Source organism: Dendrobates tinctorius, unplaced genomic scaffold (assembly GCF_039654945.1).
Source record: "Dendrobates tinctorius isolate UK_male_01 unplaced genomic scaffold, ASM3965494v1 ptg000029l, whole genome shotgun sequence".
NCBI lineage: Eukaryota > Metazoa > Chordata > Amphibia > Anura > Dendrobatidae > Dendrobates > Dendrobates tinctorius.
In genome coordinates, this window is record NW_027361697.1 from 43547188 (window position 1) to 43562513 (window position 15326).

At 46.6% G+C, this 15326-nt stretch overlaps 2 protein-coding genes across 19 annotated transcripts in view; both read right to left on the reverse strand.

Annotated features, from left to right (window-relative positions):
- The window catches only part of PRMT6 (protein arginine methyltransferase 6), a 53585-nt gene that overhangs the window by 12925 nt on the left and 25334 nt on the right, over positions 1-15326 (reverse strand). For all 18 annotated transcript variants that reach the window (XM_073571687.1, XM_073571695.1, XM_073571688.1 and 15 more), the window contains one exon: positions 9012-9105. The gene's annotated coding sequence lies outside the window, so the exon portion shown is untranslated. The remainder of the gene's footprint in view (positions 1-9011; positions 9106-15326) is intronic.
- LOC141085741 (uncharacterized) lies at positions 11843-14632 on the reverse strand. Its single transcript, XM_073571276.1, has 2 exons — positions 13271-14632; positions 11843-13176 (listed from the first exon to the last, which is right to left on the reverse strand). Exons 1-2 carry the CDS (start codon positions 13905-13907, stop codon positions 11843-11845), a joined length of 1971 nt encoding a protein of 656 aa, XP_073427377.1. The 5' UTR covers positions 13908-14632.

The window sequence follows — 15326 nt, forward strand, 5'->3', positions numbered from 1 at the left end:
TATCCACCTGTGGTTGGCCAAGTCACAGTCGAACATAGAACTTAATGCTGACACTTGTACTTTCAATGTGGTAGGTTTTAGACCTAGTTCTAGCCCCCTCAGCAAGAAATCCAGGATACGAGAAATGTTAGGCATCTCTGGGTCAGGCCAGTCTGGTAGACACCACGAAGAGAACCAAATCCATATTTTATTATATATAGTGATAGTGACCGGTTTTTGGGATTTCTGGAGGGTCTTTTTACCGCCTCTGATAAGCCCCTGGCCCTCAGGATCTGGGCTTCAGTACCAGGCCACCAACCTCATTCCCCGGAGGTTTGGGTGATGTAGGGGGCCTTGCTAGCGAAGGTCATCTTCCATGGGTAGGATGAATGGTCCGTCTACCACCAGCTCCGTGATCAGAGAGTACCAGCTCCTCTTTGGCCATAACGGAGCTACTAGGATGGTTGGGGGTTTGATCGTCCCCAATCTTCTTCAGGGTTGCGGCAAGGATTGGGACTGGCGGGAAGGCGTACGCTAGATGGAACCTCCACCTGTGTGCGAAGGCATCCAGTCCCAGGGACCTGTCCCTGGGGTTCAGCAAAAAGTAGTTTTCCACTTGAGCATTCTCTCCTGAGGCTAATAAGTCCACCTCTGGGAGGCCCCACCTGTCGACCAGTTTCTGGATTATTATTTTGTTCAGGGTCCACTCGCCAGGCTGGATACATCTTCTGCTTAGGAAATCTGCCTGAAGATTGGCGGTACCCTTCAGGTGAATTTCCGTCAAAGAACGGAGGTGCTTTTCGGCCCAAGAAAATATTCGGTTTGAGAGGCCCTCCAGGCTGCTGGATCTCATACCCCCCTGGTGCCTGAGATGGGCCACTGTTGTTATATTGTCTGAGTAGACTCTGATGTGCTGGCCCCGGACCAGGTGTCTTGTTGCCAGTAGAGCTTCTTCCACTGCCTTCAGCTCTCTGAAGTTTGAGGACTTTGCACTCACTTTCTGGCTCCGTAACCCCTGGAATGGGTGACGAGACTGCAGCTCCCCAGCCTTTTTTGCTGGCGTCTGTTGTTACCGTGACTAAAGGGGTCTGAGACCAGTTGATTCCCCTACACAGGTTCTTGTGGTCCATCCACCATGCCAGCGAGGCCCTCACTACCCCCCCTGGGGTCTGGACCATTTTGTTCAGACAGGTGTGATCCCGATTCCAGTTTCTTAAGACATGGGACTGGAGCGTTCTGGAGTGGACCTGTGGGCTATGGACATAGCTGACCTGAGGGTCGGGGGATCTCTGTTCCCTGATCTCAGATCCTTGATATTATATATCCCTGTTGCTCCTTCGGGAGGAAGGACATTTGATTTTTTGATTCCAGTAGGATTCCTAAGAATTTCACCTCCTGGGAGGGTTGGACCAGGGGAAGAGTCTTGAGGAGATCATTTGCATATTCCCAGTGCTTCTGGGATAAGTGAAGAGTCTCTGCGAGCTCAACGATCACTGGGTTTTGGCCGTTGCAGCTGAAAAGAGGAAATCGGAAAACCAGGGGAAGAGTCTTGAGGAGATCATTTGCATATTCCCAGTGCCTTCTGGGATAAGTGAAGAGTCTCTGCGAGCTCAACAATCACTGGGTTTTGGCCGTTGCAGCTGAAAAGAGGAAATCGGAAAACCAGGGGAAGAGTCTTGAGGAGATCATTTGCATATTCCCAGTGCTTCTGGGATAAGTGAAGAGTCTCAGCGAGCTCAACGATCACTGGGTTTTGGCCGTTGCAGCTGAAAAGAGGAAATCGGAAAAACCGAAGAATTTTGGCTCATCTTTCATCGTTTTTAAGAAATCTCAAGATGGAAGAGGCCAGGAGCCATTTGGTGAGCTGCATTTCTTGCTACATGTTCACAGATTTACCAGTGGAAAAGCCAAACTTCACATGCCACATATGCAAGCTTGTGTCCCTGTTGGAGGAAAAGTTGCAAAATCTCGAAGAGAGGTTAGCTACGTTGAAGATCATTAAGGAAGGTGAAGAGTTCTTGGACAGAGCAGAATTATCTCTTCATGTTACAGAAAGAGAAGAAATTCGAAGTGCACCAGAAGAAATTCGAAGTGCACCTGAAGAAACAGAGGAATGGAGACATGTGACCCAGAGAAGCAGGAGGATCAGGAGGCAGTCAGCACCCATACTGCTCAGAAACCAGTACCAGGCTCTCACGCAGGAAAACAAACAATGAAGAAATACATCAGGATAAGACTTTGCCAACAAACAGCAACCTTGTACGCCTTCAGAGTCCTCCTGGATGGAGAAAGAAAAATGTTGTGAAGAAGAAACGGAGAGTGGTGGTCATGGGGGATTCCCTGTTGAGAGGAACAGAGGCCGCTATCTGCAGACCGGATATAACTTCAAGAGAAATGTGCTGTCTTCCAGGTGCAAAAATTAAAGATGTGTCTGACAGGATATCAGGACTCTTCAGACCTACAGATGACTACCCATTCCTGCTACTACATGTGGGGACAAATGACACCGCAAGAAACGACCTGGAAACCATCTGCAGAGACTTTGAAGACTTAGGCTGTGTGCACACGCTGCGGATTTTGCTGCGGTTCCGCAGCGGTTTTGGCCGCTGCGGACCCGCAGCAGTTTCTGCTGCGGTGTACAGTACAATGATTCCCTATGGGAATCAAAAACCGCAGTGCAGACGGTGCGGAATTTTCCGCGCGGATTATCTGCGGTTTTCAATCCGCAGAAAGAATTGACATGTCAATTCTTTCTGCGGATTCTCCTGCGGTTTGCCATCTCCTCCATTGAGGAGATGAAAAACCGCAGGGCAAAACCGCAGAGCAATCCGCAGGTAAAACCGCAGGTCTTTTGACCTGCGGTTTCACCTGCGGATTGTACAAAATCCGCGCGGATGAATCCGCACCTTTTCAGCGTGTGCACACAGCCTTAGGCAAGAAAGTGAAAGAACTGGGAGCACAGGTGGTCTTCTCTTCCATCCTCCCAGTGGATGGCCATGGAACAAGGAGGTGGAATAAGATTGTGCAGGTGAACAACTGGCTACGTTGATTGTGCCGTCAGCAACGATTTGGATTTCTGGATCACGGAGTGAACTACTTATATGATGGACTACTTGCTAGAGATGGGGTGCACCTTACGAAGACTGGAAAGCATGTATTTGGAAGTCACCTTGCTACACTTGTAAGGAGAGCTTTAAACTAGAACAACATGGGAAGGGAAGCAAAAGACCAGAAAAAGCCATACACCTGACAAATGCTATTGAGAACTCTGCTATTAGAAGTGGAAAGGAAGAACAAAGACGAAAGAATCTAATCAATAAAAATATTGGAGAAAGAGAAACCAATCACAAACTAAAATGTTTCTATACTAATGCACAAAGCATGGGCAACAAACAAGGAGAATTGGAACTACTAACACAGGAAAAGAAATATGATGTCATTGGAATCACTGAAACTTGGTGGGACGATACACATGATTGGAATACAAGACTAGAAGGATACAACTTATTTGCAAGAAACAGACTTGATAAACGAGGAGGGGGTGTCGCATTGTATGTTAGAAACGCGTATATCTGCACAGAGATTGAAGCTTCAGAGACGGGGAGTCCTGTGGAAACTGTTTGGGTAAGAATACAAGGACAGAACAATGGAAAGGGCACCATTGTAGGCATTTACTACAGGCCGCCTGTGCAAGCTGAAGATATGGATGAACTCTTTATGCATCAAATGGCCAAGTTCTCCCAAAAATATGACATAGTTGTCATGGGAGATTTCAACTATCCAGACATTTGTTGGGAATCTCTCTCAGGCAAAACTAACAGGTCAAGGAAATTCTTATCCTCTCTTGCTGACAACTTTATCTTCCAAAAGGTAAGGGAGAAAACAAGGGGAACTGCTACCTTGGATCTAATCCTTATAAACAGGGAGGAAATGGTTGAGGAGGTAAAAGTGGCTGGGACCCTAGGAGGTAGCGACCATGCTATTTTAGAATTTTGGATAACTAGAGGCGGAAGACCTGTGAAGACTCAGACATCAAAGGTTAGATTTCAGAAAGGCAGATTTTAAGGGATTCAGAAAGAGAATTGGAGGGATCCAATGGCTGGATATCCTTAAAGACAAAAATGTCCAGGAAGGATGGGAAATCTTGAAAAATGAAATTCTCAAAGCACAGTTGTTAACAATTCCGAAAAGAGGGAAGAATAGGAAGCATTTGAGGAAACCAGGATGGATGAACACAGAACTTAAGCACATGCTAAAAAGGAAGAAAAAAAAGTTTATAAAATGGAAGGAGGGAGGCATAGCTAAAGAAGAATATAATGCGGTCTGCAGAACCTGCAGAGCACAAATCAGATTAGCTAAAGCTGAAAATGAATTGAGGCTTGCAAGAGATGTCAAAAGCAATAATAAAGGATTTTGGGGATATGTCAAAAGTAAAAGAAAAGTCAAAGATGCTATAGGATTTTTACAGGATGAAAATGATGAAATGGTAAGACAGGATGTTGAGAAGGCTGAACTTTTAAATTCCTATTTTGCATCTGTTTTCTCTCAGAAAGGAAATGTAACATCAACTGTTATTCACTGTCCTATTAAGGGAATAGAAGAATCCAGGATATCTATAAACAGAAAGATAGTGAGGAAACACTTAGCTAACCTAAATGAATTCAAGTCTCCAGGTCCAGATGAATTACACCCCAGAGTACTGAAGGAGATAGCAGAAGAAATTTTTGAACCCCTCTCCATAATCTTTGAAAATTCTTGGAGAACAGGAGAAGTGCCAGAAGACTGGAGAAGAGCAAATGTTGTTCCTATCTTCAAAAAGGGGAAGAAGGTGGACCCAAGCAACTATAGGCCGGTGAGTCTGACTTCTATACCAGGAAAGATCTTTGAACAAATTATTAAACAACATGTATGTCAATACCTGGATAAGAATGAAGTGATTAAACAGAGTCAGCATGGGTTTGTAACTAATAAGTCATGTCAGACTAACTTAATTTCCTTCTTCTATGACGGTATCACTGATTGGGTGGATCAAGGAAATGCTGTAGATATAGTATATCTTGACTTCAGCAAAGCATTTGACAAAGTCTCTCATACAATCCTTATTGAAAAAATGACTAAGTATGGAATGGACAAGGCAACTGTTAGGTGGATTCATAACTGGCTTAGTGATCGGACCCAAAGAGTGGTCGTAAATGGCTGCACATCCAGGTGGAAGAATGTCTCAAGTGGGGTACCACAGGGCTCTGTCCTGGGCCCGGTATTGTTCAACATCTTTATCAACGATTTAGATGAAGGAATTGAGGGTAAACTGATTAAATTTGCTGATGACACAAAGCTAGGAGGGATAGCTAATACTAGAGAAGAGAGAGAGAGGATTCAAAAAGATTTAAATAAACTGGAGAAGTGGGCAGCAACTAACACAATGGTTTTTAACAGGGAGAAATGCAAAGTACTACATCTGGGCAATAAAAATGAAAAAAGCATATATAGAATGGGAGGAATAGGGCTAAGTGACAGCACATGTGAAAAAGACTTGGGTATACTAATAGATCACAGACTGAATATGAGTCAACAGTGTGATGCAGCAGCAAAAAAGGCAAATGCAATTCTAGGATGTATTAACAGAAGCATACAGTCTAGATCACGTGAAGTCATTATTTCCCTCTACTCCTCTTTGGTCAGACCTCATCTGGAATATTGTGTCCAGTTTTGGGCACCACATTTTAAAAAAGACATCAACAAACTGGAGCAAGTTCAGAAAAGAGCGACCAGGATGGTGACCGGTCTGCAAACCCTGTCTTATGAGGAAAGGTTGCAGGATTTGGCAATGTTTAGTTTGCAAAAGAGAAGACTGAGAGGAGACTTAATAGCTGTCTACAAATATCTAAAGGGCTGTCACATTGTAGAAGGATCTACTTTATTCTCATTTGCACAAGGAAAGACTAGAAGCAATGGGATGAAACTGAATGGGAGGAGACAGATTAGATATTAGAAAAAACTTTTTGACAGTTAGAGTGATCAATGAGTGGAACAGGCTGCCACAAGAAGTGGTGAGTTCTCCTTCAATGGAAGTCTTCAAACAGAGGCTGGACAGACATCTGACTGGGATGATTTAGCGAATCCTGCTTTGAGCAGGGGGTTGGACCAGATGGCCCAGGAGGTCCCTTCCAACTCTACGATTCTATGATTTCTTTATGTTCGGGATCCATCCTAACGACTGGAGAAAACTCAGGGTCTGAGTCACCTGTAGTTTCAGAGTCCGGTAGGAGGCTCCTATTATTAGTAGTTCATCGACGTAGGGTACAATACATATGCCCTGGCTTCTGATGTGGGACACAGCCTCCGTCATGATCCTGGAAAATACTCGAGGAGCAGCTGATATCCCAAATGGAAGCACGTTGTATTGAAAGTGCCTTATTTCTGGACCGTGGTGGACCGCGAACCTCAGATACTTTGTGGGAAGGATGGATGGGGATGTGGAAATAGGCATCCTTCAGATCTATAGTTGCCATAAAGTAAGACTGCTCTATTAGAGGAATGGCGGTCTTTACTGACTCCATTTTGAATTTGTGGTATGCAATGTGTCGGTTGAGGCCTTTTAGGTTTATTATTATTATTCTCGACTTCCCTGTGGGCTTTCTTACTAGGAACAGTCTGGAATAATGCCCTCTTCCTTGCTCCTTCACAGGGACCCGAGAGATGGCATTTGACTGTAGAAGCTGCAGAATGCCGGAATTTAGAGCTGGGGTCTCCCAAGATGGTAGGGAGGTGACTCTTATACCCCGCGGGGGATAGGATTCGAGTTCTAGCAGTAGGCCCTCTCTGATCACACTGAGGACCCAGGGGCTGTTGGAAATCAACTGCCAAGCAGGCAAGAAACTCGAAAGCCTTCCCCCCACCGGGATCGAGTCATTGTTTTTCTTGGGACTGCTGTTGCTGCTGCTGGGGGACCAGGATATTCCTGCCTCTCCCTTTAGCGTAGCTCCATCTTCCAGTCTTTCCCTTCCCTCGAGGTTGGGATGACTGATTCTGGGGGACTCGAAAAAGATGTTTTCTTGTGGTTCTCTGCTCTGGAAGCACCTTCTTTTTGTCAGTGGCTTTTTCCAGAATTTCGTCTAAGGCAGGGCCGAAGACATGTTCACCTTTAAAAGGTAAAGAGCATAGTTTAACTTTAGATGTAATATCTCCGCTCCACGTCTTAAGCCAGAGGGCTCATCTGGCAGAGTTTGATTGTACCATGGCTCTGGCAGAAGTATGGATCATCTCCATTGATGCATCTGCCAGGAAGCCCGTAGCTCTCTGCAAGATAGGGAGTGAGTTAAGGAGGTCACTCTGAGGTACCATGCGAAATATGGTTCTCTAGCTCCTCAATCCATTGAAAGAGGGACCAAGAGACACAAGTGGACGCAATTCCTGATTTTAAGGTGGCCGCAGAGGTTTCTCCATGTTTTCCTCAGGAGGCTTTCAGCTTTACGGTCCATCGGGTCTCTAAGCTGAGACGCATCATCAAATGGTAGAACCCTCTTCTTTACCACCCTTGCCACCTGGACATCGACCTTCTGGATGTCCCATTTAAACTCCTCTCCTTCCAGAGGAAATCTATGACGGAGCTCTGAAGGGACTGAGTAACGTTTCTTAGGGTATTCCCATTCCTGGGAGATAATGTCCGCTATGCTTTTATGAACTGGAAAGCCTGCTCGTTTAGGTCCTTCATATCCCCCAAACATGCGATCCTGTGCTGTTTGCGTGACAGGTTCATCTGCTAGGCCCATAGTGGCGCGTACTGCGCTAATCAACTCCTCCACGTATTCTGTGGAAAGGAGATACCTTCTAACGTCAGGTGCCCTAGAGGTCCCTGGTTGCTCCCAATTTTCGGAGCTCGAGTTGAATGATCTCTCCGACTCGGATTCTGAATCCTCCACCTGAATCCTCCGTTTTTTTGAAGGTGGTGAGCCCATAATCGGAGGGGGTGGAGGTGGGGACAGGGCGGCTAAAGAGGTCTGAACCTGACGGGTGACCAAGCTGCGGATCTCGTCAATTAATGACGGGTGCTTGGCCCTGACCACTTTATCCGTGCATGCCTGACATAACTTTTTCTCCCAATTAGAGGGAAGTTTCGTACTGCATATGGTACATTTGGCCGTTTTGCTGGATGTATTGGTGCTTTTATGGGCAGACTTTTCTCCCTATAAGAAAGAGGGTGAGAAGTATTTTAAGGACCTCTATCCCGGATCGCACCACTAGGACCCACCCCAGGTAACACTCACTGTGGCAGCGCTGGGCTCTGCAGATGCAGGGCAGGAAGAACCGTCCATGACAGCAGGGGATTTGCCTTACCTGTCGGCGTCTTCCGGCGGGTTAATGAAGCGTTAACCCCGCCCTCAGCGCTTCAGCTTGATTCCCCCTCTTCCTCCCTGGGTCCTGGAGCAGGCACAGCAGGTGCTGGCAAGCTCTGCGCACAGGCAGCAGGATGGGGGCCGCCATGACAGCGCGCCCTCCACATACCCTGGAAGTGACCCACGCGTGACTTCACTTCCGGATCTTCACACAGCACGCAGGGTAGGAGGAGATGCCGGAGAGCTGCGGGAGGCCTCCGTCGGGGATCACTGGCCCGCTTTACTCCCCAAAGGGGAGCGCGGGAGGGCCAGGAAATGGTCCCGAATGCAGGAGCAGACGGGAGCAGAACGGAGGAGGGGAGGCTGCGCCACCAACCACCATTGCCCGGCTTTGAAACATCTACAGGTATGCTATAGCAGCCGGCCACACAGCACACCAGACCTCTCCATGCCCCACAGGAGACAGGAAAGACACTGGTGAGAGGGAGGAGTGAGGGACCTTTTAACCTCTCGTGCTTCCTGTCCCCCATTAGGGCGTGGAGACGACCTCCTCCTATGCTGTCATGGAAGGTTGCTAAAGAAATATATGATCCCAAACAGTATGTAAAATGTTCCCAATAAAAGCTTCAACTCAATCCACTAAAAAAGTGTTCCCACTCAGGTCTGTCATCTGATAATGGAAATATAGGAGCTCACTTAATTTATGGGTGCGTGTCTTCAGAATCACATGCTGGGCAATACAATAGCAGATTCCTCATTTTCATTCAGCAACATCCACTGCTGCTTGTTTCTGCAAAACACCAATGGAATAAAAATTGTCACACAACCTGCAGATAAACTCCCAGTAGGGTAGAATTTCCAAAGTGGGGGTCACCTGAGGGGTATTCTGCTCTTCTAGCATTTAGGGGCTCTATATATTCTAGGAAAATCCGCACTCCAGGAGGCAAATAGTGCTCTGTCCCTCCCAAGCCTCATCGTGTGGCTAATACTGTACAGTCACATATTGCATATTTCCATGTTCAGCAGAAATTGTGTGACAAATTTTGGTGGTATTTTTACCCATTTCCCCTTGTGAAAATGTAAAATCTGGGGTTAAAACAACATTTTTGTGGTAAAAATGTATGTTCTATGACACACCCACGGAGTCAATATGAAAACTGCATCCTTAGATGAATTCATGTAGAGGTGTAGTTAATAAATGACACCACTTAGGGAGTATTTGCTATTCTGGCACCTCAGGGGCTCTACCAATATGACATGGCACCCTTAAACCATACGAACAAAATCTGAGCTCCAATATGGCACTTCTTTCCTTCTGAGCTTTGTACTGTGTCTCAAAAGTAGTTTTCGACCATATATGGAGTATTGGGGTACTCGAGAGAAATTGCGCAACAAATTTTATAGTACAATTTCTCATCTTACCATTGTGAAAATTAAAAAACATTGGGGCTAAACAAACATTTTGTGTTGAAAAGCCGGATTACTTACCGGTAATGCTCTTTTAATGAGTCCACGACAGCACCCACTGGAGGTATCGGATCCGCCCATTTGGAACAGGAAACCCTACAGGAAAGATAAAAGGGGCGGTCCGCCTTTCCTCCTCAGTTTTACGTTTCAGAGTACCAGAAGGACCGCCAAGGATTAGGCAATGTTCTCTTATTTTAACATCTTTCTTATCCATTATTTGGTTAATATACTTTAACTATTGATATCTTTAGGGGGGGAAGTGAGCGGGTGCTGTCGTGGACTCATTAAAAGAGCATTACCGGTAAGTAATCCGGCTTTTTACTCTTCGCCACGACAGCACCCACTGGAGAGATTCCAGAGACCATCACCTGGGTGGGACCACCGTGCCAAGGATAGTCCTGCCAAAGCTTAAGTCAGAGGTTGATGAAAGGTCAAGTCTGTAGTGCTTATAGAAGGTAGAAGGGGATGACCAAACTGCCGCCTTACATATAGTTTCAATCGGAACATCTCCCTTTTCCGCCCAAGAGGTTGCCATTGCCCTGGTGGAATGCGCCCTGATGTTCCCTGGAGGATCTTCGTTTTTTGCGGAGTAGGCTAAACGAATGGCCTCTCTGATCCACCGGGAAATGGTGCTCTTCGTGACTCCATACCCCTTCTTACAGCCCTGAAATGAAACAAATAGGGCCCTGCTCTGCCTCCAACTGTTGGACCTCTCAATACATTTTAGGACAGTTCTTTTGACGTCCAGAGTATGGAACTTCTGCTCTTCCGGAGTAGAGGGATTTTTATAGAAGGTTGGGAGGAGTATCTCCCGAGATCTATGGTATTTTGTTGCCACTTTTGGCAGGTAGGCAGGGTCTGGTTTTAATACTAATCTGTCTTGGTATTCTTGGAAAAAAGGTGGATCTATTGACAAGGCTTGGATATCACCCACTCTTCTAGCTGAGGTTAGTGATACTAAGAGGGCCATTTTAAGTGCTAAGTATTTGAAGGGTATTGTGTCGATCGGCTCAAAGGGGTCTACCGTTAGGGCGTCTAAGACCAGATTTAGATCCCATGTAGGGACGGAGGGTATGTGGATTGGAGCTATTCGTTCACATGCTGCAATAAAATGAGTTATCCACTTGTTGCCTGCTATATTATGGCCATATAGTGCTCCTAATGCCGATATTTGTACTCTCAGTGTATTTACTGCTAAGCCTAAGTCTTTCCCCTTCTGCAGAAATTCCAAGATTGGGATTATCGGAACTTCTGCTGTATGAGGTACTGTATGGAATTGAAGAAATTTTTTCCATATTCTAGTGTAAATTTGGGTTGTGGACTGTTTTCTACTTTGTAGTAGTGTAGTAATTAAGGACTCCGAGAATCCTCTTGTCCTCAATAACTGCCTCTCAAATTCCACGCCGTCAAGTGCAAGCTGAGCACTTGAGGGTGGAAAAAGGGGCCTTGGGAGAGTAGATTGGCAGTCGGAAGGATCCAAGGATCTGTTATTGACATAATCTGCAGCCACGAAAACCACGGTCTTTTTGGCCAGAACGGTGCTATTAAGATTATTCTTGCTTTGTCGTCTCTGATCTTCCAAATTACTTGAGGTAGGAGGATCAATGGAGGGAACGCATACGCTAGGTTGAAATTCCATGGAACTAGAAAGGCGTCCAGTATGTTTGGGTGATCTGACGGAGATAGGGAGGCAAATGTTTTTATCTGCCTGTTCTCCCTTGTGGCGAAAAGATCCACCTCGGGTTGTCCCCATGCGGCTACTATGTCCCTGAAGACCTTCCGATTGAGGCACCACTCTCCTTGTCGTAGAGTGTGACGGCTTAGGAAGTCTGCCTTTTGATTGCTCTCGCCTCTGATATGAAGGGCCGAGAGGGACAAAAAATAGTTTTCTGCTAAGTTTAAAATTCTTGCCGCTGAAGACATCAGAGTCTCTGATAGAGTTCCTCCTTGTCTGTTTATATATGCCACTGTGGTGGTATTGTCCGACAGGATCCTTACATGCTTCTGTTGGAGCTGCGGAAGGAAGTTGTATAGAGCATAGAACACTGCAGTCAGTTCTTTTAAATTAGATGCCATTCCTCTTTACTCCACCTTCCCTGATAAAACCCATTCTCCATGTGGGCTCCCCAGCCCTGGGGACTGGCATCGGTGGTTACGATACAGGATGGAACTATAACCCATGGAACTCCTGAACATAAATGGTCATCGTCTAACCACCACTCTAGGGAAGTCAAGACTTCTTGTGACAGGGTTATTTTGCTCTGTAAATGACCACTATGTCGCTTATCCTCCTGGAGGATCTGGTGTTGTAGCGTACGGACATGGTACTGGGCCCACCGGACTGCCGGGGTGCAAGAATTTAGTGATCCTAATAGTGACATTGCTCCTCTTAAGGATACACGTGGTTTATCTATAGCTGCTTGTATTTTTTGTTTTGTGAGGATGATTTTTACCTGGGGTAGTAGACATCTCTGGGTCAAGGAATCTAGTTGAAATCCTAGAAATGTCTGGAGAGATTGCGGATCGAGTCTGGACTTTTGGATATTGATGATCCAGCCAAGGCTCTGAAAAGAGGAGATTGCGTCAGTCACGCGTTCAGTACATTGTTTGACTGAATTCCCAATTACTAGGAAGTCGTCTAGATATGGCACAATTAGTGTGTCCTTTTGGCGAAGGTAGGCCATCACTTCTGCCATCACCTTGGTAAATATTCTTGGTGCCGTGGAAAGCCCGAAGGGCATTGCCGCGTATTGGAAATGATGAATCCTTCCCTCGACTTCCACTGCGACTCTTAGGTATTTCTGGAATCTGTTGTGTATAGGGAGATGATAATAAGCATCTTTTAAGTCAATCCCTGCCATTACGCAATTTGGGAAAAGAAGCTTTATAGTGGATCTAATTGATTCCATTTTGAACTTATAATTTTTTATAAATGAATTTAGCTTCTTTAAATTAATAATGTTTCTAAATGTACCATCTGGTTTAGACACCAAAAACAGGGGAGAGTAAAAGCCTCTACCCTGTTGTTCCTCAGGGACGTCAACTAAAACTTTTTTAGCTAGCAGGACTCGAATCTCGTCTTCGAGAGCCTTTTGCTGAAGTGAGGAATTAAGGCGAGTTATAACAAAGAACTCATAGGGGATCCGAAGGAATTCAATCTTTATTCCTTCCTTGATTATGTTCAAAATCCATGGGTTTAACGTAATTTGTTCCCACTTGGTAAAAAAAAATTTTAATCTACCCCCAACTGGTGGGTCTAAACTTTTAATTTTTATCTCTCCTATATGTTGGCCCTCTGAAGATGGTACCCTTCTGCTTTTCGTCTTTCGTGGCCCATCTATTCGTTCTGTCCGATTGTCTTCTTCTCCCGAATGGCCGTCTCTTAAAGGTTTTCCTATAAAACAGAATGGGAGAATCACTGAAGGCCTTTTTCCTTTCTTTTGCCTTGGCGAGAATTTCATCTAAGGCTTTTCCGAAGAGGAACTCACCCTCGCATGGGGTTGCACTAATTTTGGATTTTGACTGTGCATCCCCTTTCCAGCTCTTTATCCACAGCGCGCGTCTGGCGTTATTCACCAGGGCTGCCGACCTTGCTGCCAGTCTTAGGGTGTCCGCTGAAGCGTCTGCCATAAAGGCAGCTGCCCCTCTTATCAACGGGATGGCTGCACGCAGTTTCTCCCTTGACACTCTTTGCTCAATCTGCTGGTCTAATTGATCTAGCCATACCAGCATTGACCTAGCAGTACATGTGCTGGCTATTGCGGGTTTGAATACCCCGGTGGTGGATTCCCAGGACCTTTTGAGCGAAGATTCAGCCTTTCGGTCCAATGGGTCTGCTAACAATCCTGCGTCCTCGACCGGGATCGAGGTTTGTTTGGAAGTGGAGGATATGACAGCGTCCACCTTTGGTATTTTAGTCCATTTTAATAGATCTTCATCAGTGAACGGGTACTTCCGTTTTGAAGCGGATGGGAGAAAACCCCTCTGGTCGTGTTTTTCCCACTCCCTTTTGATGAGATCTTTAATTGCCGGTATCACTGGAAATGATCTCCTCTTTTTCTCTGCCAATCCCGCAAACATAATGTCCTGCGCGGTCTGGGCTCCCCTTTCCTCTTCACACCCCATAGTATTTCTAACCGCTTTTACCAGGTTATCTACGCTGTCCAGTGGAAAACATGCGCGTCCTTCCACCTCCGAGGATGATGATGAGGACGTGGATGCGGAGCCTGAGTTTAACTCCTGTTCTTCCTCTGACTCTGAACTAACAATGACCTGTTTTCTATGACTGGACTCTGCGGGAGTGCTGGCGCGGTTGATGGCTTGTATTTCCTCCCTAATTATGGCTCGGATATCCTTAGAAGATATCGTCGACCCCTGCCTGGTCTCTTTAATGCATTGTTTGCAGAGTTTTTTGGGGTAGGAGTCAGGGAGAGGCTCTGAACATAATGCGCATTCTTTATGTTTTGTTTTTCCTTTTTTCTTTGACTGAAGTGGGAGGTCAAAGGTAAAGAGAGGGGGGAGGGGGGGGGAGGAGAGGAGGTTAGCTTAATAGGTAGAGCATATACTTTGCACACTCACCCAGTGAAGCTTAATACCGGTTCGGATGGCTGAGACGGTTTGGATCGGGTTTCTGCTGCCTCGCTCCTGCGGGCAGTCTCTGTCCTGGCGCTGCGGTCCCTGGTGGAGTTGCCCCCAGCTGAATCCCCTGCTGGGGTCTGCGACTCTGCGGGGGACGACATGGTTCCAACGTTGCAGCGCTGTTTTATCTATACACTTATCGTACCCCCGGAAGTCGCCCTGTCACAGGGCGCATGCGCCGCGTCATCGCCATCTTACCCCGGAAGTTCAACCATTACTTACGGGGTATAGGAGCATCGGGCGCCGGCCCGCGCCACCGCTACTGACACGTGCGGCTCGCGCGCTCATGGCCTCACCATCCACGCTATACCCCCACCGATGGGGGGGGGGGATCCCCCGGATGCCAGACCGGCCCGCTCCCTGGTAAGACCGGGCGGCCCTCCCCGGACACGGCCATTACCACTATGCCACCAGACGAGGGGGGAGCCGTCAAACGGAGTCTCCCCCGACGCTGCTTCCGGACCGCAGCCCCTGCCGTTCCCGAAGAGACCGCACAGGCGGATGCATGGCCCAGGTAAAATCCTGCAGGATCCTGCTCCATTTGGAACAGGAAACCAAAACTGAGGAGGAAAGGCGGACCGCCCCTTTTAGCTTTCCTGTAGGGTTTCCTGTTCCAAATGGGCGGATCCGATACCTCCAGTGGGTGCTGTCGTGGCGAAGAGTAAAAATTAGATTTTTTTTTTATTTTCGTTGTAAATTTCTGTGAATTACCTGGGGGTTCAAGGTGCTCACCACACATCTGTATATATTCCTTGAGGGGTCTAGTTTCCAAAATGACAATACTTGTGGGGGTTCTCCACTGTTTAGGCACATCAAGGGCTCTCCAAACGTGACATGTTAGCGTTAGCTAATGATTGCAGCCAATTTTGGGTTCAAAAAGTCTAAACAGCGCTCCTGCCCTTCCGA

What these genes read in the sequence shown, in the direction of transcription:
- LOC141085741 (XM_073571276.1), bottom strand. Translation starts at nt 13,907, where the DNA reads ATGGGGTGTGAAGAGGAAAGGGGAGCCCAGACCGCGCAGGACATTATG. An exon ending in TAGTGCAACCCCATGCGAGG is followed by an intron (nt 13,177 to 13,270) that starts GTGAGTTCCTCT and finishes TCTGTTTTATAG; the next exon opens with GAAAACCTTTAAGAGACGGC.